Genomic DNA, 25,373 nt, shown 5'->3' on the forward strand with positions numbered 1-25,373 from the left:
CTGTTTATCCACCATTGCTGACAGGACCTGTATCAGAAACACACCAGACTAAGGGCTTATCTACATTACAGGGACTACAGCAGCATAGCTTTGGCACTATAGCTATGCAACACTAACCCTGTAGCATAGATAAAAACTGTGTCTAACAATGGAAGTTTTTCCTATTGCTGTAGGTAATACACCTCCCTAAGTGGTGGTAGCTATGTCAACTGCATCATTCATCTATCAGCCTAGCCATGTCTACACCAGGGTTAGGTAGGCATAGCTACATCACGCAGAGTGTGAATTTTTTCACACCCCTAAGCAACGTAGCTAGATCAATCTAAATTTTAAGTGTAAACCATGACAATGGAGGATCCCTAACTTTAATGTTTGTACTGTGACTAGCCAATAGCTATATTGATGTTAGCAGGAGCCTAGGAGTAGCTACACTTCTGCCTACTTGTTGGGCAGGCGGGGGGAGCGGAAAATTTCCAAAGAGGACAGATAAAGCAAGGGTTAAAAAGGATTATGGTACACCTACACTGCAGTCAGGGAGGTGCAATTGCAGCACATGTAGACACACCTAAGCTAGCCATGATAGAGCCAGATGGCTAAAATTAGTGGTGTAGGTGTGGCAGCACATGTTTGCTGCCCTACTACGTACCCATGGTTCCAGGCTAGACTACTTGGGTGGCTAGCCTGTGACCTTGCAGTTACACTACTACTTGTAGTGACTTGACTCAGAGCTAGCTCAGGTATGCCTACATGTGCTTCAATCACACCTCCTGTTTGCAATGTAGATATACTCTCAGTGGGAAGACTGGGAGAGCCACATGGGAGCTTTTGGGCAGGAGAGAGAAGTGTCCATGTTTCAGAACACAAACCATGCAGCAGAAGGACCCTGGATCTGTCCAGACGACTGACCTCAGCCCAAAGAATGCTCTGGAATGGTGAAGAAACTGCAGCAGATAAAGGTATGTAGGTTTTATTTTTGTATGGAACTGTATTTCCTCATGTGAGTAACAGTACGGGCTTTAGAATCCTGTGCAAAGTGCATTTGTGTTACACTATTCATATTCCCCTTGAGAAGGTAAACTATGAACCCAGAACATCCCATAGCAGGAGCTCTGAAAGAGGTTGTGTTTAAGCTATGGGGAGAGTCTGAGTGGCCAGCACTGGTTCTAGGGACTGGGCAGCAGGCCACAGCGTTGCAGCTCTCAGAAGAGAGCAGACACAGTGTCTGTGGCCCAAGTGTGCCTAGAGGATCCAAGAAAACTGCAGTGCCTGAAGTCCAGTCAGATTTTGGAGGCTTAAGGCAGCTGAGGATTCAGCAGCTGGATTCCTGCACAGTATTCTGGTGAATGGCCAAGAGGTGACTTGACTAACGTTATATCAGTTGTTAAATCATGTTTCTTAAGACACATGAAAATAATTTAGTGAAAGTCATTACATCTGCAAAAATGGGCATGCATATTGAAAATCAATGTGCAAAATCTTGGGACATTAAGGGAACACAGGTCTAGATCAGGGGATCCATTTTAACGGGGTCACAAGGGCTGGCTTTAGACTTGCTTGGGCCTGGGGATGAAGCTGAAACCCAAGTCCCAGTCCCCGGGGACAAAGCCGAAGTCCAGTGGCTTCAGCCCTCAGCAGCAGGGCTCAGGTTACATGCCCTCTGCCCAGGGCTGAAGCCCCTGGGGTTGGGCTTTGGCCCCACCTGCCTGAGGTGTTTGGGCTTGGGCTTTGGGCCCCCCAACCCAGGGCAGCAACCTCAGGCTTCAGTCCCCATTCCTGGGGTCATGTTGTCAGAAGTGGGTCATGGTGCAATGAAGTTTGAGAAATGAAGGCCTAGATATAGTCAGAAGCTTCATATGCTTAGAAAATATTCTCAGAGAAAAAAGAAGGTAGCAATCCTTAGAAAATAGTCCCTGAGGATTGTTACCTTGTCTCTCAGGCCCAATTTTCTATGCACATTAAGGTTTGGACTAAACCTAGAGCTATGTTCCCTTAATATCGCTAGATTTTGCACATCAAGTTTCAGTATGCATGTCCACTTTTGCAGATGCTAAAATTACTTTCATCAAATTCACTTCACCTGTTTTCTTATTTTTAACACGGTGATAATTCTCACCTCCTCTGTAAAAAGAAAAGGAGTACTTGTGGCACCTTAGAGACTAACCAATTTATTTGAGCATGAGCTTTCGTGAGCTACAGCTCACTTCATCGGATGCATACCGTGGAAACTGCAGCAGACTTTATATACACACAGAGAATATGAAACAATACCTCCTCCCACCCCACTGTCCTGCTGGTAATAGCTTATCTAAAGTGATCATCAGGTTGGGCCATTTCCAGCACAAATCCAGGTTTTCTCACCCTCCACCCCCCCACACAAATTCACTCTCCTGCTGGTGATAGCCCATCCAAAGTGACAACTCTTTACACAATGTGCATGATAATCAAGTTGGGCCATTTCCTGCACAAATCCAGGTTCTCTCACCCCCCTCCCAAAAACCACACACACAAACTCACTATCCTGCTGGTAATAGCTCATCCAAAGTGACCGCTCTCCCTACAGTGTGCATGATAATCAAGGTGGGTCATTTCCAGCACAAATCCAGGTTTTCTCAACCCCACCCCCATACACACACAAACTCACTCTCCTGCTGGTAATGGCTCATCCAAACTGACCACTCTCCAAGTTTAAATCCAAGTTAAACCAGAACATCTGGGGTGGGGGGGGGGGTAGGAAAAAACAAGGGGAAATAGGCTACCTTGCATAATGACTTAGCCACTCCCAGTCTCTATTTAAGCCTAAATTAATAGTATCCAATTTGCAAATGAATTCCAATTCAGCAGTTTCTCGCTGGAGTCTGGATTTGAAGTTTTTTTGTTTTAAGATAGCGACCTTCATGTCTGTGATTGCGTGACCAGAGAGATTGAAGTGTTCTCCGACTGGTTTATGAATGTTATAATTCTTGACATCTGATTTGTGTCCATTTATTCTTTTACGTAGAGACTGTCCAGTTTGACCAATGTAAATGGCAGAGGGGCATTGCTGGCACATGATGGCATATATCACATTGGTGGATGTGCTCGTTCACCTGCACATCCACCAATGTGATATATGCCATCATGTGCCAGTAAACCAGTCGGAGAACACTTCAATCTCTCTGGTCACACAATCACAGACATGAAGGTCGCTATCTTAAAACAAAAAAACTTCAAATCCAGACTCCAGCGAGAAACTGCTGAATTGGAATTCATTTGCAAATTGGATACTATTAATTTAGGTTTAAATAGAGACTGGGAGTGGCTAAGTCATTATGCAAGGTAGCCTATTTCCCCTTGTTTTTTCCTACCCCCCCCCACCCCAGATGTTCTGGTTTAACTTGGATTTAAACTTGGAGAGTGGTCAGTTTGGATGAGCCATTACCAGCAGGAGAGTGAGTTTGTGTGTGTGGTTTTTGGGAGGGGGGTGAGAGAACCTGGATTTGTGCAGGAAATGGCCCAACTTGATTATCATGCACATTGTGTAAAGAGTTGTCACTTTGGATGGGCTATCACCAGCAGGAGAGTGAATTTGTGTGGGGGGGTGGAGGGTGAGAAAACCTGGATTTGTGCTGAAAATGGCCCAACCTGATGATCACTTTAGATAAGCTATTACCAGCAGGACAGTGGGGTGGGAGGAGGTATTGTTTCATATTCTCTGTGTGTATATAAAGTCTGCTGCAGTTTCCACGGTATGCATCCGATGAAGTGAGCTGTAGCTCACGAAAGCTCATGCTCAAATAAATTGGTTAGTCTCTAAGGTGCCACAAGTACTCCTTTTCTTTTTGCGAATACAGACTAACACGGCTGTTACTCTCTAACTCCTCTGTAAAGCACTTCAATATCAACTGATAAAAAGCTCTCATAAAAGCAAGGAATTAGATATTTCTTTTATACAAAGTGGGAGGAATTTTATTCATGCAACTTAATGACATTTATAGTGATCAACCAACTGCCATTTATGTAGACTGTCACAGCACATGCACCATTTTAGTTAGTTCCCTTTTAAAAGACCTATCTTCAACACTAAGTCCCCCCACTGATCCCAATCTAACAGGCTGACTTCAATAGTAATAGACTTCATTACTAGGACTGGAAGGGACCTCATTTGGTCACCTAGTCCAGTCCACTGCACTCAAGGCAGGACCAAGTAATAACTAGACCATTCCTGACACGTGTTTGTCTAACCTGTTCTCAAAGACCTCCAATATCGGAGATTTCACAATCTCCCTAGGCAATTTATTCCAGTGCTTAACAACCCTAACAGTTAGGAAATTTTTCCTAATATCCAACTTAAACCTCCATTGCTGCAATTTAAGACCTCGGCTTCTTGTCCTATCCTCAGAGGTAAAGGAAAACTATTTTTCCCTCTCCTCCTTGTAACTACCTTTTATGTTCTTGAAAACTGTTATAGCCTCCCTCAGTCTTCTCTTCTCCAGACTAAACAAACCCAACTTTTTCAGTCTTCCCTCATAGGTCATGTTTTCTAGACCTTTAATCATTTTTGTTGGTCTCCTATGGACAAACTGGAGAAAGTCCAGATCTTTCCAAAATGTGGCACCCAAAACTGACAATACTCCAACTGATGCCCAATCAGCATGGAGTAGAGTAAAAGATTTTACATGTCTTGCTTACGACACTCCTGCCAATACATCCCAATGAATGAATTAATGCTCCAGGAGAGGAGTTACATTGAGAAGGTTCTGGAAATGCACAAGAGAACCTGAGAAAATGTCAGTGCAATGATCTGATTAGGTTAAGTGTTTAGGAAAGTGCTGAAGACATGTCAAGGAGAACTCAATGTTTCCATTTTTAACTTAGTTTTCAGTGACTTGTTTTAAGTTGTTCAAATTCAGATCATTCTGATGACTTCCAACAATTTGGAGACCAGGAAGGAAGTGGAACAGGTCGCTAGGAATCTTTCAAAGCTTGCTACCTCAGACAGCCAAACCACTAAGCTGCAAATAGGCTATGTTTTACCATGTTCAAGGAAACAGAAGAATAAATCAGCTCTAGGAGATTCTTCAGGATTCTATTGTACAGCACTTGCTGCCTATATCCATCACCAGCTGATCCAGAAAGTTGGGAGCTACTTTGCATATGATCTGAGGGGCAATATGGGGCTAGCTACTGGAATACAGCTACAACTTGCTGCTGAAGCACAGCTGGAGACTGCAGATGGCTGGATCAATACATGTTGGGTATTTATATGGATGAAGACACTCACAATTACAAGACAGGATTAAAAAGAAAGTGTTAGAAAGCAATAAACCCTCAGATTTAAGGGAATTAGCCATCCTCTGAGGGGTGTAATCAGTTAAGTTGCTACAGGCCACATATTCTATAATTGTCCATTTTGGGATTTCAAACACCTTACTCTGATGCATCTGGCAATAACTGTTAGGCAAGACACTGGTCCTGTGGACCACTGGCCCAACCCAGTATTTAAATCCTTCTTTTTCATGTCTAACATTTAGTTAGGAAACTAGTCTAAGTAGGGGGCATGTTTTTCCATGTCATGTGTGATCCTAAGAACTACAAAGTACCTTAGCAGTGGCAAGAAGGTATGCCTATCAAGCATCTCTATTTTTATTTCACTAGAATTTGGGCAGCTGGCTTTGCCTACCTGAGAGATTTGTTATCCATTTATGAAATCTGACCTAACGCACATTTTGCTAATTCATGCCTAAGAGACCCTTGAAAAAGTCAAATTGTCTTTTCCTAGTTCCTTTGTAAAGATATAAATAGCTTCTTAGGGGGCTACATATGGCATATTTTCACTTGAGAGGCATTTAAGTGGTTTAAATCCAAGACAACTGACTCTCTGATAGGAAAGTCAGTTAAAATTTGGGACTTATCCTGTATGCAGGAGCCCATAATTAATGAGTTAATGAAGTTTCAGAATTTTAGATGTAAATGTAAATGGTCACAGCCTATTACAAGCAACTCTAAGATTAGTACCTCATTTGAGAGATTATTCAACAACCCTCAAATACTTATTGAAATACAAACAGCCCTACAGTATTTTTTTCTGGGTGCATTTGGTTTTGGCTATTGAAGTATGTCATAAAAAACAGACTAAGCACGTTGGATCAAGGATGGCCTTTGCCACACAGTGCCTAGCACAATGGGTTCCTGGTCCAGGACTGTGGCTCCTGCAGTATAGATAATAAATTCCATACAAGCACCCTGTTGGTAACTATGGTTCTTAAGTAGGGTCTCATCTGGGTGAACAAAGGTGGGCATCAGAATTTAGTTTTGTAGCCTGAACTTAAGTTACCATGAGTCACAAGGGAGATGAGTTCACCAACTCAGCATGAATCTCTATGCCTCCCCATCATGATCATGCAACATCACTGTGGTAGTTAGTTACTTAACATGCAGCTTTGGTATTTCTTGACTCCAGGCAGCCTCTACTCAGCTACACAAATGAAGTGTCAATACTCTCCAGCTTCCCCATCTCATTTTCTGATCATTTGGCACAGAGTGTGCAACTTTGCTCCCCTATTCCAGTCTCTCAGAAAGGCAGTTGTAGCAGTGAACTTCTGTCATAGTAAAGACCAAAACCTTCCCCCTATGTGGATGGAGAGCAGGTGATCGCCATCCATTCAGGAAACCTATATGAATTATTTTTCTTCTGGGAGCATCTATAAAACATCATATTGCCCATATGTTAGTTAGCAAGACACAGCTATTCTTAGTATCTCTGCTTAAACACTGTACAACCCCTGCTCCCTCTTCCTGTTACTCCTGAGGGCATTCTGTGGTGGGGTCCAGATGCTGGGGAAGTGGGGCTCAGTGGGGGTGGGGATCCAGGTGCAGCTGGTTGGGGCTCAGTAAGGTGGGGATCCAGGTGCAGGTGGCTCAGGGTGGTCCAGGTGCAAGGGAAGTGGCACTGGGTATGAGGGGGATCTGGATGCACCAGGGGTTGGGTGGATGGGGGAGCAGCTCCTTGTACAGTGATCCCTCCCCCTGCAGCTGAGGACCGATGGGTGCAGGAAGCACAGGGGTGGGGGTGGTGAGAGGGAGTTTGCAGAGCTTCCTACAGCCAGGAGAGAAATCCGGGGTAAGTATGACAGCCCCAGAAGCCGTGCAGGGGAAGTCCCATCCTCCCCAGCCCAGCCAGGACTAGCAGCTGAGCCCGGCCCACGGTAGGAGCCACCAGCCGGGTCTTCTGCAGTCCCTCCCCTTGCTCCACAGTGAGTTACCTCTCTGCCTGCTGCCCTGGGCACCCACAACATACTGCTGGGGAGGGTTACATGACTGCTCGTGGCTTCCTTTTGCTTCCCCATCAGAAAGTCATTATTCTGCAGGGAAGCAAAGAAAGCTGTGGAGGATATAAATTCTTCCCATGTGCAGCGGCGCAGAATTCCCCCAGGACTATTCTATTTAGCCTCTAGGTACCTATCAATAGAACAAGTGAAATCATGAAGAGGCACATGAATGTTTAGTGTACCTGGCACAAATACCTTGCCACGCCAGCTACAATAGTGCCATGCAAACACCTGTTCTCACTTTCAGGTAACACTGTAAATAAGAAGTGGGTAGCATTATCTCCCATAATTGTAAACAAACTTGTTTGTCTTAGCAATTGGCTGAACAAGTAGTAAGACGAAGTGGACTTGTAGGCTCTAAAGTTTTACATTGTTTTGTTTTTGAATGCTATTATGTAAAAAAAATAATTCTACATGATTCTAATTCTTCATGATTAAGCGATTGCACTACAGTACATGTATGAGGAGTTGAAGTACTATTTATTTTGTTTTTCTTTTACAGTGCAAATATTTGTAATAAAAATAGTATAAAGTGAACACTATAATGTGTATTCTGTGTTGTAATTGAAATCTTATATTTGAAAATGTAGAAAAACGTACAAAATATTTATAATCATTTAATTGGTATTCTATTGTTTAACAGTGCAATTAAAACTGATTAATCATGACTTTTTTGTAATCTAGTTCATTTGTTTTGCATTAATCGCTTGCATTAACTGCAATTGGCAGCCCTAATCAGAATCCATTTATATAATGGGATACTTGAGCACTCTTACCAGTTCCTTGTTCATGGTAGCACATGATACTATTCCAAGCTTCTCAGATTCAGTTTCTGTTTGTGTATTCGTGAAAGGAAACTACTTGAAATATAACTCTGCTCTAAAAAATAACTCCAGGAAAATCAGATAAAACAGCATGGTGAGCATGACAGAAGGTGTTTTTGCTTGGGTATTTTCTAAATAGTAGAATACAGAGCAACATTTTATGCAGTTTGAGAGAAGCAGTAGAGGTCTTTAATTCACATGAAAGTTAGGCACATGGCGTTAGTTTTTGGAGCTTCTTCTTAGTTACTGATCCTTGCAGCACGTTTTCACTCCTGCCTCCATACACCTAGACACTAGTTGCAAAATTCAATATTAACTGTTGCAAGGAAAACAAAAACCTGCATGCCTGATGTTCCAGCATTTGTTATGTGACTCATGTATAACCCTTCCAGTTTTGAGTACCACTTCACAAACTCCACAATCTATTTCAGTGTATATATATATATATGTTTATTCATGCTTAACATCAGTAAACCCCACTCCCAAAGTTTATCAGAGGCATGGTATTTTTGTCTTCTATGAACTGTAAGATTGTGACCCAACAGGTCTGTCTCCATCATCAATGGAACTGTAAGTCAAATCAATAATGCAGAGACTAAGATCAACTACCAATAGCATGAGCCTTCTCCTCCAATATAGGATCCTAATAAGTTTCACTACTACTTTTCAGAAATTGTTGGGACAATGCTGCAGGATCATCTTGCCTGAAAGAAGAGCAACATGAAAGCAGACACCCAATGGAATGTTTGAACGTAAAAGATTTGGAGCAAGTTTAATGTTCTCCTGCTTAACTAGAAGGCAGTCATTTTAATTCACTTTTAAAAGAAAGAAAGAAATGAATGGATATATGTGCACCTCTCCTTCTACACTGCCCATATGCTCCAAACTAGTTTGTCCCTTCCCTCCACTATGCCAGTTACATAGTTGCTCCATATCTGAAGACTAATTGCAACCCAGACAAGGAGACAGTGGCCTCCAGACATCTCTAGATCTTACAAATAGAGAAAGGGAAAGCTTTAGGCTTAAGCTCATCTCCTCAGCTTGCAGGATTGCAAGAGCTATTTACTTCAGCCTGGTCCAGTAACTAACTTCAGACTGTGAATTAAACTGATATCCAGTGAGCTTCTAAGTGAGATACAACTCTCCATCCTGGTTACCAATAGATTGGATAAAATTTCAGTGTAGTCAGATGAGCTCAGAGAACGTCATGAGGCATTTGCTCTGATTATTCTAATCTATGGGGACACAATATAGCTACAACCTGGCAGAACTTCTGCACTCAATGCACTAGAACACTACAGTATTTTAAAAGGGATACTGTTACAAAATGAGGCACTTAAGTTACAGATGTTGAATTCACACATTGACCTTCAGTATTTTCTGGTCCTCAAGCTTTACCATCTGTTCTGTGGATAATCTGTTCAGCCACACTTAGCTAAGAAAATCAATATTAAATCCCATGTTTAAATCAGAGGTATAGAGGCATCCATTGCTTTTTATGAAGGGCTCTCTTAATCTAATCATTAGTGACCTACCCTTTAATTCTAATACTTCCCAATCTCTAAATCAAGCCAGCAGTATCTGGTTTGTTTGCTTTAACATAAAAACTGGGTGGTTTGTCAAGTATTGTAAAACAAATGAATGTTCACAAGTAGCTCCCATATGGCAATAAGCTGTTTCAGTGTTGATTAAGTTACTTTAGTATGCATGTAATCTTACAAGTCAAAACTGCCTGCTGCCGTGCTTCAGGGTAGCTTTGGCACAAGACAGCCTCAGTAATTGTACATGCTACCAATTCCCTAACAAGATATCTAAATCCAATTTACGAGCCCCAGTTCTCAAATGGCATGATCCTGATCTACTTGGTCCATGGTTGACTCAAAATAGACGATACTGTAACATTTGACCCTGCACCTGTCTTGTTACTTATTTAAACTAGTTTGCAGGCCTGGGTCTGTAAGATTTAATCACTTTTCCTAAGCACCTCTCTAGACCTTGCACAGGCCTAAACCTTTCACTTGAGCTGTATTTTAATATATTTTAAAGGTCAATGTCTCTAAGCTCAGGACATGACTAGTATGAACCAAATCTTGCACCAAGATTATACCTAAATTAAGAAACTGAGTAAAGAAAACTGTACATCTGTGTAGTTCATTAGTTCAAACTAGTTAGCCTGGACAAATCTTTTGTTGACTTAAGTATCATCATGATCAGAAAAACTGTAAAAATGATCACTACTCACTCAGCAAAGCAGCTCCCAATGTGTATTTAGATTCAATGTATTGACCACCGATTACTTTATTGCTCTTTCCATCACTGCAGAGCTAGTATACTTATGTAGATTTAGTGAATTCCATGGTACAGATCTGGCTGAATCCTCCTAGGGGGACAATCTGTTGTAACTGGACCCAACTTTTGGATCCCAAATGTTTCTAAAGCTGGGTCTAAGTGTGTGGAAGCTGCCATTTCTCTCTCTAACCTCTATGGTACTTCCGCATGCAGATCTGTCTGGCCCACTTCCTTGGGCTGTAGGTCTCCACAGTCCAACTCCCCTAGCTCCTAAGATCTCTAGCCCATTTTTGATTTGGCACCTGTTGCACTACTTCATACATTTAGAATGGCCATCCATATAGGGTATGCCAAGCTTACATTCCCTTTCCAACAGCTCCTAAGGTTTCATTTTGGAAAGCTAGGATAATCATACAAACATCAGTCTGTTTTGTAGTAAGCTTGGTGTCTGCTCAAATCTCTGTACTAATGTGAGGAGGCAGAAACTTAGGTGCTTAGCACAATTCAGCTTTAGCACATCACTAACTACAATGTACAAGAGTGTAGGAATGAAGGAAAATTTGTGATTTGTAGTTTTAAGTAAAACAAAAGTCAGTTAGCCATTGTGGGAAGTCTGTAAGGAAAAAAATGTAGCTGGCAAGATAAGTTGTAAAAATGCTGAACTCAATGTAGGTGATGAGAAGAAATTTCTCATTATCAGAGCGGATTCTAAGAAAAGTTGTGATACGATAAACTTATAGTGATCCCTGACACACCAACGTTATCTTGAAGAAAAGGGCTCAGTTGTAACTTGTCTATGCCAAGCGTAAGTGTTCCCAACCCAAAACTAGTTTTTAGCTAAAGTTAGGAATTGGCAATCACTTGTTTGTTAAAGGGTATAAAAAGATGAACTCTTAGGGGTTCATTACTAATAACTGCCTGCCCAAGTTGGAGTAAACTAACATAGGTCTAAGCACCCCTGGATTTAGTCCATTTGTGTCTTTATTAAATGCTTATGAACATCTGTTACTGGTTGGATGTAGTAATCCCTGGTTATATAGGCTTTTTAGACACATTTAGAGCAATTGCATAAATATAATTTGGTCTTTGGATTTAATAAAGGAATTTATGATTGAATTGGTGTCATGGTGGTACCCTGTACCAATAACTATTCCAACAAAAAAAAGTACAGTTTTAAAGATACCTGGAAGTTACTGTTCTAACCACAGTTGCTCAGCTTTCCAAAGCCTTTATCTTTCAATCTGAAGTTTTTCAGGCATAGTCTGAACAAACTTTTTCAGTCACAACACACAAGAAAAAACTTACCAACTTAACTGTTGAAATGCCCAAGCAGAGTTGAAATTTTGCATAGAGTAGAGAGATTGAGTGTGCTGATGAAGATTTGTTTTATTTGACCAAGTTGCAACCCATTTAAAATTACTCTGTGCATGCACAGCTAAGGCAGCTAAATAGGACATGCAGGTGACAAATCATAGAAGATTAGGGTTGGAAGAGACCTCAGGAGGTCACCTAGTCCAACCCCCTGCTCAAAGCAGGGCCAACCCCAACTAAATCACCCCAGCCAGGGCTGTGTCAAGCCAGGCCTTAAAAACCTCTAAGAATGGAGATTCCACCACCTCCCTAGGTAACCCATTCCAGTGCTTCACCAACCTCCTAGTGAAATAGTTTTTCCTAATATCCAACCTAGACCTCCCCCACTGCAACTTGAGACCACTGCTTCTTGTTCTGTCAAATCTTCCTGTGCTGTGAGAATTTGAGAGAAAATATTCCTAATGGGAGAGTCCTGTCTCATTCATTGTTTATTTTCTAAGGCAAGAGCTGCAGTACTAGTGAGGTTTGAAGAGGGGAGAGGAGAGAAGAGTCTAATATGGTAAGAAATGGCTTGCAAGGTGTGTAAGACAGTGCTCTGCTTCTATTAACAGAATCGAAATAATCTATAACGCAAAACTTTATTTTCAAAAAAGTTCATCTAAAAACTACATTGGAAATATTCCAGTTGCAAAGAGAAGCACTCAAAGGTGTGAAAATGATATTTATATGGCCCTCATTACTGTAGTTTTTATAACCTTTGATGTATTTCTTCTCACAGCACCACAGCGGGTTGAGAGTTGAGGCCACATACATAGCTGCTGCTCTGGCATTCTATGGCTTGTGTGCTGGACATATCAGGATGGACTGGGAGTTCCCAGGAAAGTACATCTAGCAGCAGGTGGACACCAGTGCTTAAAGTGGGCCAGGTTGCAACCCAGGAAATAATATTTTTGAGACAAGAGCTAGGTCACTGACAGGCACATGATTTTAGCGCCAGCTAGGAGAAAACCTCCCTCTGAATGGCTGCTTTCCCCACTTCCTGGAGAAGAGAAGCCAGGTAGGAGGCACATCCCCTGCCCTCGGGATGGGACTGCCATTCTCACAGGAAGCAACAGAAAGAGCCCAGCAGCTCAGCTGCCCTGCTACCCTCCCCATTGTGAGCATCTGTCCCTCTGCACCTCCCCACTGCAACTCCCCGTCTTGGAAGGAGGAAAGGGGACCAGCTGCAGCCCCCACAAGCCATGAAGAACCCCAGGAACTGCAGGAGGAATGCACAGGGATGAGGCTGAGCAGAGCCCACCGAGGAGGAAACGAGGAGTGGGCAGGATTGTTGCTGGGCAGAGAAATGGACAGAGGTGCAGGGTGAGGAGACACCCCTCCCACACCACCACAACCCCCTTCACCTCGATGTGCTGCTTGACCGCCTGCATGCGCTCCAGCTGCATCTCCTCCTTGATGCCGATCTGGTGCCAAATGTCCAGCAGCTTCCCCAGGGCGTGGTTGACGCTGCTCACCAAGGAGGAGGCCAGGACCTCACTGAGGAGAAACACCTTGTCAGGCCCCGGGCCGCTCAGCGTCCGACCCCCCCGGCCTGCCAACGCGGAGAAGGGGTGCCGGGGTACGGAGGGAGACACGGGGGGGAGGGGCGGAGGCTGAGCAGGAGGCCCGGGGAGCGGCTGTCGCCCAGGACAGGCAGCCCCGTCCACCCCTCCGCTCACTCACCTCTTGCGCGGGGTCCTCGGCATCCTCGCGGCGAGGGGGGGAGGCTCAGCCTCTCGGGCTCACACTGCGGGCTCGCGGCTGAAGCGGCGCTCTCCCGGCTAACGAACCTAACGGCAGCTACTAGGATTCAAACCGGCCGTACAACACAGAAACGCGTCTCGATTGGCCAAACAAACAGCGACTCACAGCTCGTGTCTTATAGAAATCCTTCCTCACTCGCACGCACACCCACCCACCCTCCGGGACGCAGCGTGTGACATACAGAGCGGTGCCCGGATGAAAGTCAGCGTTCTATTTTGGCCACGCCTACCATCTGTCACACTGGGGAGCTGTGATGACGTCAGGCAGGAAGGCGGGGCTCTCGGGGCAGGGACCAATAGTAATCGAGATCCTTTGTTTTCCTTCTCGAAAAGAACCACACGGAGGTGGAGTCGTGGGTAGGTCATGTGATCATGGGGGGGGGGCAAATCCCCGAGGCACTGGGGGATTATGTAGGGTCTCTGGGGAGTATAGTCGGTGTATGTAGGGGGATATGCGGTCTCTGGGGCGTATAGTCGGTGTACGAAGGGGGAAATGGGGGTCCCTGGGGCGTATAGTCCGTGTATGTAGGTGGATATGGGGTCTCTGGGGAGTATAGTGGGTGTATGTAGGGGGATATGGGGTCTCAGAGGAGTATAGTCAGTGTACGTAGGGAGATATGGGGTCTCTGGGGAGTATAATCGGTGTATGTAGGGGGATATGAGGTCTCTGGGGAGTATAGTCGGTGTACGTAGGGAGATATGCGGTCTCTGGGGAGTATAGTCGGTGTACGTAAGGGGATATGCGGTCTCTGGGGAGTATAGTCGGTGTACTTAGGGGGATATGAGGTCTCTGGGGAATATAGTTGGTGTACTTAGGGGGATATGCGGTCTCTGGGGAGTATAGTCGGTGTACTTAGGGGGATATGCGGTCTCTGGGGAGTATAGTCGGTGTACGTAAGGGGATATGCGGTCTCTGGGGAGTATAGTCGGTGTACGTAAGGGGATATGCGGTCTCTGGGGAGTATAGTCGGTGTACGTAAGGGGATATGCGGTCTCTGGGGAGTATAGTCGGTGTACGTAAGGGGATATGAGGTCTCTGGGGAGTATAGTCAGTGTATGTAGGGGGATATACGGTCTCTGGGGAGTATAGTGGGTGTATGCGGTCTCTGGGGAGTATAGTCGGTGTATGTAGGGGGATATGGGGTCTCTGGGGAGTATAGTCGGTGTATGTAGGGGGATATGGGGTCTCTGGGGAGTATAATCGGTGTATGTAGGGGGATATGCGGTCTCTGGGGAGTATAGTGGGTGTATGCGGTCTCTGGGGAGTATAGTCGGTGTATGTAGGGGGATATGGGGTCTCTGGGGAGTATAGTGGGTATACGTAGGGGTATAGGGTCTGGGGGGCATGTACAGGTTATAGGGTGTCTGGGAGCATAATGAGTGTGTATAGGGTCTCTGGTGGGTTTGTAGGGGTTATAGGGTTTCGGGGGGGGCATAGTGGGTGTATTTAGGGGTATATGGTCTCACTGGGGACACACAGAGACCATATAGGGGAGAACTTTTGTGTAGAGTAGACTGGGGTGTGTAGGGAAGGGAGATGTGTACAATGATGTCAACACACCTGGAGTTCCCCTCAAAGCCATTTAACTGCCCATCTGCCCCTCCAGCAAGTATTCATGTACAGGATCTGTCCCAAAATGCTGTCCTGTTTGTTGGGGTAGGAGAGGGGCAAGGACTGCACCTAGAAGGGCTGAGGGTGGAGCGAATTTGAGGCCTGGTGTATTCTAGAAAATTAGGTTGGCATAGCTAACATCAGGAGTGTGAGAAATCACACCTCCGAGTGGCGTAGTTTAGCCAACCTAAGTCCCCGTCCAGACAGTGCTAGCTCTCTTGAAGAATTCTTTGGTCTAACTAGCTGCTGTCTCTTGGGAAAGTGGATTATCTATGCCAACAGGAGAATCCCTCCCATCAGCATAGGTAGTATATACTGAAGTGCTACAGCTGTAGTGTTTTAGGTGAAGATAACCCCTCAGGAATAGTGGATAAAGGTTTCCTCTTTAATAACTGGGGAAACCTGTGATGTGCGTGCCTGGGCTTTGCAGCTTGGAAACTCCTGTTATTTGCCCAATGCCTGGTTCTCATGTACAAGGTGTTACACCACAAAGCACAACACACTGGCATTACAGTCCTACCAAGGCACTACAGTGTTGCTTGAGTGCCTCCGTTCTTTCCTTTCTGACAAAAGCCAGAGAGTAGTACAATACTAGGCAATTGACTATCTGCCCTGAAAGCTCTTTCATGCAGTCTATACGGCCTTGTCCACACTACAGAATTAAGTCAACTAAGTTAGGCTGACGTACAGCCACCACAGTAATTACTATGTTTTTTCACGTCCACACTATGCCCCCTCTGTCGGCAGTGTGCATCCTCTCCAGAAGTGCTTCTACCAATTTAACTGACAGTATTAGGGCATTGTGCTCCAGCAGTGAGCCCTGCGCAGGGCTGATAGCTCAGGCTCTCAAAGGCCATGTAAGTAATGCAGTGTCCACACCTGTGGTTCTCAACCTGTGTACGCATGCAGCCCAGTTAGCACATAGCTGCTCTGGCCTGGCAGGGGGTGGGGTTAGCTGAGGAAAAGACTGCATCTGGCAGCCTTCAGGAGCTCTCCTGCAGGCTTGGGGCTGGTGAGTGCCATAGGATGGCAGGGTGTGGGAGAGTGGGTCTCTGGGCAGGTTTTGGGGTGGGGGGGCTCTGTGAACTAGGGGTTTGCAGGGGTGCTGCAGCACCCTCAGGTTTGAGGTGGGGGTTCCACTCCTGGCCGGGTGCAGGGGGTCCTGGCTGCCCAGCTTGATGCAGCAGGGTCCGGGTCCTGGCTGTCCGGCGGGTCCAGTTGCGGGGTCCACCTGCCACCTAGCCCTGCACGGCAGGGTCCAGGTCCATCTGCTGCCCAGCCTGGCCCTGTGCAGCCGGATCTGGGACGGGGCTGGCTGCTGCCTGGCCCTGCATGGCAGCGAGGTCCCGGGGTCAAACAGCCAGCTGATGCCCAGCCCCGCATGGTGGATGGGTCCCAGGGTCCGGCTGAAGCACAGCAGGGTCCTGGGTCTGGCTGCTGACTTCCGCATGGCCCCGCTCAGTGGGATCCTGGGGTCCAACTGCTGCCTGGCCCACACCCAGGACTCTGCTCCTGGCCCCGCTCTGTGGTAGGATCTCTGCATGGGGGGCACTGGGCATAGGGGACTGTGGGGGTGTTTGAACAGGGCGCTGTGATTCTCCACCTGCAGGCCACATAACACATTGTGGGCTCCATATGCTGCCCACAATGATAAATAGGTTGAGAACCACTGGTCTACACGGACACTGTGTTGACTTAACTACATCAGCCTAATGCTACACCTCTCGTGGAGGTGGAGTTATGATGTCGGTGTAATGGGTGACTTACATCAGCGGAAGCAATGGTGTAGTGTGGACATTTACAGAGTTAGGTCAACGGAAGCAGTCTTAGTTGATCTAACTCTGTAGTGTAAACCTAAACTGTTCTAGCTTTCTCTTTCCATGTGCTACAGCCCAAATGTAGAACAAACGCCCCAAATGAGTAGAGAAAAAAGTACTGATGGGGCAAAATTGAAGTGCTGTGAGATTCCTTTTCAGTGTAAAAAACCCTACATTTTCAGTTTCATTATTCTTTATTTCCACTAAAAATAGTTTTCAAACAATAGAAGTACAAATACACCAAGTATGTGTAGAATATAGGTAACTGGGATGTGACCAAAATGGGGACATCTGGCAAGAAAGACTCAGGAGGGTAACTATTTTGTAAGTCTGAGGAGTCCTTATGGCACCTAGAGACTAACAAATTTATTTAGTACCCCTCTTGTTTTTGCTGATACAGACTAACATGGCTACCCCTCTGAAACCTATTTTGTAAGTGTTAGTCCCTCACCTTAGGTGAGTTTATTTTCTAGACATGCCTACTGTAATAGAACAGGAAGGAAGTAGAAAGGGGGAAGGGAAGGGGATGACAAAGACAAAACCAGCTTCTAGTACTAGGTAAGTACTAAAACAGAGTCAAGGAAATAGACGACACTGAGAAAGTAAATGAAAAGAAGCAAAGTTAAAATGAAAAGTAAACCAAGCTGTAACAGACAGATTCAAAGAGAAAGCAAAAATTGGAAAACAAAAATGCACTCCCTCCCTCCAAAATGCAACAAAAGGAAGAAAAGACCCACATTTAAAAATGGGAGGCAGGAAGATATAGAAAGACAGATACACTGAAAAGAAAGCCACTATATAAAATTGCTTCAAAGTATTAAAGGAAAAAGGTGTGGTTACACCATACAGCCACTGCAGATTATGTGGGAGCAGAAAACATCTTTATTTCTGCTTTGCTATGAAACCCTAATTCCTCTAACATATAATTTTACAGTATTGCCCCATTTTTACTTTGGGGATAATATTACGTGTTGTTTCATAACTAAAGTTTATATTTAAGAATGGTTTCAGAGTAACAGCCGTGTTAGTCTGTATTCGCAAAAAGAAAAGGAGTACTTGTGGCACCTTAGAGACGAACCAATTTATTAGAGCATAAGCTTTCGTGAGCTACAGCTCACTTCCTCAGATGCATATCGTGGAAAGCAGGAAGTAAGCAGGGGAAACCATTTGTGTAACACGAAGAGGGGTGTACTGTATTTCAAGAGCTACGCTTTGGCTTTCGATGAGCCGCTAAAGGGAGAACCTCTCCCACGCCTGGCCCAAGAGAGGAGCGGACCCACGAGCAGTCGGAGCTTAGCGTAACAACAGAGTCCCCTGTCCAGGCCCCCGCGGAGCGGGAGTTGACAGGGCCGGCTCCAGGCACCAGCGAACCGAGCAGGTGCGCGGGGCGGCCCGGCGTCGGGCTGTGGGGCCGCAATTCGCCGGCGGCGGCGGCGGGAATTCGGCGGGAACGCGACTAGTCTTCGGCGGCCGCCCCACCGCTCCGCCTCCGCCTCCGTGTTCGGCGGCCAGGTTTTGTTCTTGTTTTTTGCCGCTTGGGGAGCTGAGATGCCTGGGGGGACCCCTGGGATGAAGCCTGTTGGGGTGCCTGCTCCAGTGAGAGCTCCGACCCTGGGGCGGCGTTAGTCTAATCCCGGCCCATGGCCCTGGGCCCCATGGGTTCAGTTCGGAGTTGGGAGACCGTGGTAATAATCCTGCACATGCTGCTCCGTGCGGTCTCTGGATCGTACCTGCTACACGTGGATGTTTCGCAGTTTGAAAGACCCCTGAAGCACTTCTGGAAAAGCACTGGCTTCTGGTAAGCGTCCTTTGCTTTCTGAACACTCACAAATCCAACTCGAAAGAAAGATTCCTACTGAAACAGCGAGGAGTCCGGTGGCATCTTAAAGATTAACAGATTTATTTGGGTATAAGCTTTCGTGGGCTATAACCTACTTCTTGAGGTGCCACCAGACTCCTCATTGTTTTTGTGGATACAAACTAACAGGGCTACCCCTCTGATACTTGATTCCTACTGAAGTTCATACCATCTGTAGGAAAGCAAGGATGCTTTCCTTTACATATTGCATTGGTACCACCCATGGGATAGTCAAGGAGGGAGGAAGGTTTTTTTCTTTATGGCCTAAACAGTCCCCACAGGTAAGCTAAACCGGTCTTGTAATTTTGAGAAGGCAGGTACCCAATTCAGGTAGTCAGATTTTCAGGTTCTGTTTTCCAGACATCAAAGCATCATATCCTGTGCCTTCCCACACTTAGCTACTGATTGCTAGTTTCTTCTAGTGCAGCGGGGTTGCACAGCTGTAGCAGAGAGCAGAATACGGACCAGTATTATATTACTGTAGTCTCGAGCAGCAAAATGGGTCTTAGGACAGGATAGAAGATTCAGCTGAAAGCTCTTTCCCCAGCCCTTTCAGGGGCCTGTGAACATGCAGGGCCTTCTCCCAATACAGTACACCCTGGGTTAATAGTCAGAACTCATCCATCAGTTTGGTGTTTTAATTGTGCCTAAAGCCCCAACAAACCATAGGTGGAACTCACTCCTGAGCTGACTTTCTCTAGGGGCTTTTCCCAGCAAGTGCATCTCTCATCCCCTCACCTTCTTTTTGCCTTAGGGACTCTACATCTGTCTTCCTGCATTGGATAAATAGTCTCCCAGTTTTCAGAGTAACAGCCGTGTTAGTCTGTATTCGCAAAAAGAAAAGGAGTACTTGTGGCACCTTAGAGACTAACCAATTTATTTGAGCATGAGCTTTGTAGCTCACGAAAGCTCATGCTCAAATAAATTGGTTAGTCTCTAAGGTGCCACAAGTACTCCTTTTCTTTTAGTCTCCCAGTCTGAGGCATCAGAACCTGCTCCATCTCGGTGTGGGTCCAGGAACCCAGCATATTGTAATGTAACAGGCTCACACATTTACTCCCCCCTCCATGGATAGGATTGTACTGCTCTGCCTCCTAGGCAGACCCCAAAATAGACCGGTAAACTAATATGTGGCATCTTACATGAGTATCTATCACATGTGCCCATTGCCTGAGAAATGTGTGATTTCTTTTCCAGTCGAGCAGCCTAGGGAGCCAGAGTTCCCAATCCACGCTATTGCCACGTTACTGGTATCAGAGCAGTGCCTTGGTTACTCTGCAGCTGGAAGTCTGTGATAGGTTAAGCTGGAGACAAGGTGGGGGAGGTAATATCTTTTATTGGACCATCTGCTGTTGGTGAGAGAGACGAGCTACACTGAGCTCTTCCTCCTGTGTGGGAAAGATACTCAGAGTGTCGCAGATAAATACAAGGTAGTTGTGACCATGTAACCTTATTACACTATGCTGGGCTCCAGGACCCACAGGGAGATGGAGCAGGGGATGCCTCATCCTGGCAGACTATTTACAAGGTATTTAGTTGTGACACTCTGAGTGCCTTTCCCAGCCCCAAAGAAGAGCTCTGTGTAAGCTCGAAATGTCATCTCTCTCACCAACAGAAGTTGGTCCAATAAAAGATATTGCCTCACACCTTGTCTCCTAATATTGTGGGACCGACAGGGCTACTACACCACTGCATAGGTTAAGGCAGACAGTCATCAGCACAATGAGACAGGATGTGATCCCACTCAGCCAAATGTGAGGTGGGGGTAGTTCTGCATCCCCCAAATAATTGGAATCAGCAGAGTGTGTGTTGGAAAAAGTGAGTGTACCCTTTTCTAAGGGACATCTACAGTCTCTCTTTTGAGTGTGAGGTTCCCACCTTCTCTTTTACATTAGGAAAAACATGGTAGAATTACCTAAATCTCTAGGCACTGCCAGTGTTAGGAGATTGGAAAAACCTTGGAAGTGAAACCTAATAGAAATGGAAATTGGTTTTTACATAGACTGTTCAAATAACTCCTTTTAATTTACATACAGTATTCAACTCACACCAAGGCAACACTTGTAAGAAAGTGTCTTAAAGATTTTACACACTTTCCTCCTTCCCTTTAAATTAATGGCTAAGATCTCACATTTAAGATCTCCAAGACAACAAGTTGCAGTGGGGGAGGTTTAGATTGGATATTAGGAAAAACTTTTTCACTAAGAGGGTGGTGAAACACTGGAATGCGTTACCTAGGGAGGTGGTAGAATCTCCTTCCTTAGAGGTTTTTAAGGTCAGGCTTGACAAAGCCCTGGCTGGGATGATTTAACTGGGAATTGGTCCTGCTTCGAGCAGGGGGTTGGACTAGATGACCTTCTGGGGTCCCTTCCAACCCTGATATTCTATGATTCTATGATTCTAACAAGATGAGGGAAAGCTGGAGTCAACACTTGTGCTTTTAGAAATGCCAGAACATTAGATGGTAGCGTTGATTGTGACTGTCATGTTTCTGGAGTGGACAGTCCATGTTATAGATTGTTTAGACATCATCAAAGACACTGAATAGTTAGTGCTAAACCCCAACACATTTTTAGAACAGTTTAAGGTTTAACTTCTGAACCACACCATGCTATAAAAAACTTTTATTTCATATTTCTAAGTGTACAGGAAAGGAAAGTTAAAGCCAGCTTTCTTAAACTTTTTCTTAAATGATTGAGGTTATTATTAATATTAGCTGAAAATATCTTGGTTACAATTTACAAACCTCCATTTACAGTTTCTCCAAAAGGAAAGGAAAACAGATTAAAAGGAAGGCAGAAAAGGTACAAACAACGGTTCTGTTACATCAGGCCACAGTTCACATCTAGTCAGACAGGAACCTCAAAAGGGCTTAACTGGAAATCTGAATCAGAAGTAGGTCTAGTTGTTGAATGTAGTTTCCTCTTTCCATGTCATGGGAATATCAGATGATCTGACAGAGACCAGATTTGGGACTTGCTAGAGAACACTAATGAAATCTTCGAAACACCAAGTTCTGAGATTCTATAGACTTGATATATGTAAACTAGAAAGGAAAAGTAAAGGGAAAGGACAGATACTAGGACAACAAGCCACAGAGGACAAAAGCTGCTGCTGAGATAGGATAACCCATGCTAAATCCATTGTAGGTCTTTGCAAAATAAAGGGGTTTAGTAATGTGAAGCGGTGTTTGAGCTAAAGCAGGGGTTCTCAACCTTTTTCTTTCTGAGGCCCCCCTTAACATGCTACAAAAACTCCAGGGCCCAGAGGGGGAGGCAGGACTCAGGACTCCAGGCCAGGGGTGAGACCCTTGAGCATAGGCATAGTTTAACTTCTATTTTGAGGGGGAGGGCAAGGGCTGGGAGGGCTTGGGCCAGCTCCGCACAGCAGGGTTTAGGGAGGGAGCACCACCTCCTGACTCATCTCAGCGGGCCACTCACCTGTCGCTGTGTGCCAGTGGCTGCTCCCTGAGGGCTCTGCCAGCCCAGGAGCCAGGTCCCCGTCTGGGCAGCTCTGACCAGCTGTGTGAGCAGTCAAATGGGGCTGGGAGCTGAGGAGAAGCCACAACCCCGGGCACCAGCAGCAGACTGGGGAATGCCAGGACTGCCCACTCCATGGTATCACCAGCCAGAGGAGCAGCTGCCCACACTGCCTGGCTCTGGCTTCCCGCCTAGGATCTGGCCAGAGGGTGGGACCTGAGGGGGGCTGAGAGAGGAGGAAGAGATGTCGGGGGGGGGGGGTAGAGCTGCCCCTAGGACTGCCCCACTCTGGGTAAGGCACTGCAGTTTGCAGGGGCAAGACCCTCATGCCCCCTCAACTGTGCCCATGGGCTCAGGGCTTCTGCCTGTGTCTGGGCTTCAGCCCTGCTGTTCCCAGCTTCATCGTGGAGGTGGGGGGAGCTCAGGATTTCAGTTTCCTGCCGCTCCGACTTTAGGGTGGGTGCGGGGAGGGGAGCTCGGGGATTCAGCTCTGCGCCGCTCCCGGCTTCAGCCCTGCAGTGGGTGGGGGGCCGGCACTGGAGCTTGGAGTTTCAGTGGTGGGGCTCCGTGGCCCCCCTGAAAGGGTTTGCAGATCCCCACGGGGCCACAGGCTCCCGGTTGAGAACCACTGAGTCCATTGGCTCGGAAGCAGTGGCAGATTCAAACTTCTATCTGGTCCAGCCACTAGAAGGCGACAGCTACCCACAATGAGTGAGTGTGCATTACAATAGGTTCTTTATGAGTATAGGTTTCAGAGTAACAGCCGTGTTAGTCTGTATTTGCAAAAAAAAAAAGAGGAGTACTTGTGGCACCTTAGAGACTAACCAATTTATTTGAGCATAACCTTTTGTGAGCTACAGCTCACTTCATCGGAGGCATACTGTGGAAAGTGTAGAAGATCTTTTTATATACACACAATCTTCTACACTTTCCACAGTATGCCTCCGATGAAGTGAGCTGTAGCTCACGAAAGCTTATGCTCAAATAAATTGGTTAGTCTCTAAGGTGCCACAAGTACTCCTTTTCTTTTTATGAGTATAATGAAGCTATGCTCCCGTAACAAAGTAAACCAGCACAATGTTCAGTTCTATTAAGTTTCATAAGTATATGAAAAGTATGAAGTGTATCAGGATATATTTTACCCAAGTCTTGCAATGATTTAGCATGTTCTCTCTTTTCTGTAAAAACGAAGCTGAATTATGAGAACTAGGGCATTCACAGGAGACCTGTATTTAGGAACATAGGACTGAAAGGCCCTCCTGGGTCACTGCGTCCAGTCCCCCACTGTTGCTGCAACCCCAACAGTTAGCACTTAACCCAACAAACTCAGAGCATATTCTAACTGTTGGAGAAAACATTTTCCCTCCAAATAGTAGCTATTCTTTGTGGGTTCAAAAGTGGGGCAAAGGGCACACGGAGTCTTCCCCCTGTTGTTAATTTCAATGAAATAAGTGGGCCCCAGAGAGTCAGTGTTAACATGAGTGTGTTACTGTGCATCAATGAAGAATTAAATATGGCTCAGGGTTTCTCAGCCTGCTTTGTCCCATGGCAAACACCCGTGTGACATGTGCCCAGGGGCGAGGCACAGTATGGCAGTGGAGTGCATACACTGAGAGACTTGCATGGCAGAACGTCCACAGCAGCATGTGCTTTCTTGAGGCCTGAGCCAACTCTGCTGAAGTCAATGGACAGACCAAACCCCTACATGACTTATGGAAGATTTTGGTTGGCTTCAGTAGATGTGGGAGCCAGGCAGGCTGACACTATGCTTAGAACAGTGTTAATTACTCCCAGGGAATTCTCTTGTTGCCTATTTTCCTTATGCGTGTTTGAGTTTAAGTAATCTGAGGCAAAATCTTCCTGCCCTGCTACCCATGGAATGATTCACGGTCCTATATTCTGATGCTAACTTGTAACAAGAAGATATAAACCCCAAGTCATGTTTCAATTTCCTCACTCCACTTTGCTGAGCTGCACTTACTACTCCAGCAAAAGCAGTGTATCCCCATGGACAGGACCCTGAATTGGGACTGAAGCGGCCTGGATTTTATTCCTGGCTCTTGCACTGATCTGTTCTGTGACCTATTGTTTTTCCCACCTCCAGTCCTCCTCTACCTCACAGCAGAGCGGATTTATTTGACCTCAGTAAAGACCAAGAGCTGAACCTTGCATATGTGTCTTCGGTACCACATGGCGGCATTGAACAAGTTCGAATTCACTGGTTACTGGAACTAATTACCGTGGGGTGAGTGAACATTTCTGACACTCAACAATTAACAATGGAATGTGTTAGAGAAACAAAATCATGTTTCCTTCTCTAGGAGCTCAGATTTGCTTTGACTCATTCACATTGTCCAAAAAGACATGTTAATATCCCTGACAGTGCTTCACCTCGTTAAATACCTCAGCCTATGTATTTTAGGTAAGTTGTATGTTCCTGTGTGCACTTGGTAGGGTTGCTCTTCCCTAGAAGTAATGGAAATGCATCTGTGATGTGAGAGTCCTGGGAGTGCATGAGAAGATGCAGGGGAATTACTGTATTCAGCTGTGAACCCTTATGGCTAGACTGTGCCTTTAAATCCCAGTCATGACTAAATGGTGATGTAGAGCCAAATAGTTTCTCTTGGTGGGAAAAACTGTCCGTTGTGAGACACCACTAATCAGGGGCTGTTTGAAAACATCCCCAGCTTCCAGCCTGCGGCTGTAACCATTCCCTTTCTTCCCCCACACTGTATGGAAGGGCAGCTTTTTTGCTTCCAGACTGAACTAAGGTAGTTTTCTTTCCCCCTTGAGGTTGGGAACCCCTCCCATCCTACTTATCAGTACCTGAAGTTTGTTAAGTATATAGTCCATGCCAAAGACACCATGCTCGAAAAAAATTTTATGCCAGCTACACAAGAAAAAAGAGAGCCTCATTAGGTATCTTATTCTAGTATTACTAAACCCCAAGTCATTGAGAATAGTATAAAACCACAGAGGAATTAAAAGCCCATCACCAGCTGCACACTGAGTCAGTATACCCTGCCCTGACCCCTGACAGTAAGCGAACAGAAATAAAGCAGTTTTTAATCATA

The 25,373-nt window shown here is 45.6% G+C and overlaps 2 protein-coding genes across 2 annotated transcripts in view; one reads left to right on the top strand and one right to left on the bottom strand.

Moving 5' to 3' along the window:
- LOC311520784 (protein regulator of cytokinesis 1-like) overlaps positions 1-13,684 on the bottom strand; it is a 36,081-nt gene extending 22,397 nt beyond the window's left edge. Inside the window, exons 1-2 of the mRNA XM_084628568.1 lie at positions 13,454-13,684; positions 13,135-13,267 (exon numbers count right to left, since the gene is read on the bottom strand). Coding sequence (XP_084484694.1) covers positions 13,135-13,267; positions 13,454-13,476 — 156 coding nt within the window. The 5' untranslated portion in view covers positions 13,477-13,684. The remainder of the gene's footprint in view (positions 1-13,134; positions 13,268-13,453) is intronic.
- Positions 13,685-18,117: 4,433 nt separating this feature from the next.
- Positions 18,118-25,373, top strand: part of IDUA (alpha-L-iduronidase) — an 87,991-nt gene continuing 80,735 nt past the window's right edge. The window contains exons 1-2 of the mRNA XM_084628034.1: positions 18,118-18,760; positions 24,404-24,544. Coding sequence (XP_084484160.1) covers positions 18,603-18,760; positions 24,404-24,544 — 299 coding nt within the window. The 5' untranslated portion in view covers positions 18,118-18,602. The remainder of the gene's footprint in view (positions 18,761-24,403; positions 24,545-25,373) is intronic.

Source organism: Lepidochelys olivacea (genome assembly GCF_965140295.1).
Source record: "Lepidochelys olivacea isolate rLepOli2 genome assembly, chromosome: 5".
In the NCBI taxonomy this organism is placed as follows: domain Eukaryota; kingdom Metazoa; phylum Chordata; order Testudines; family Cheloniidae; genus Lepidochelys; species Lepidochelys olivacea.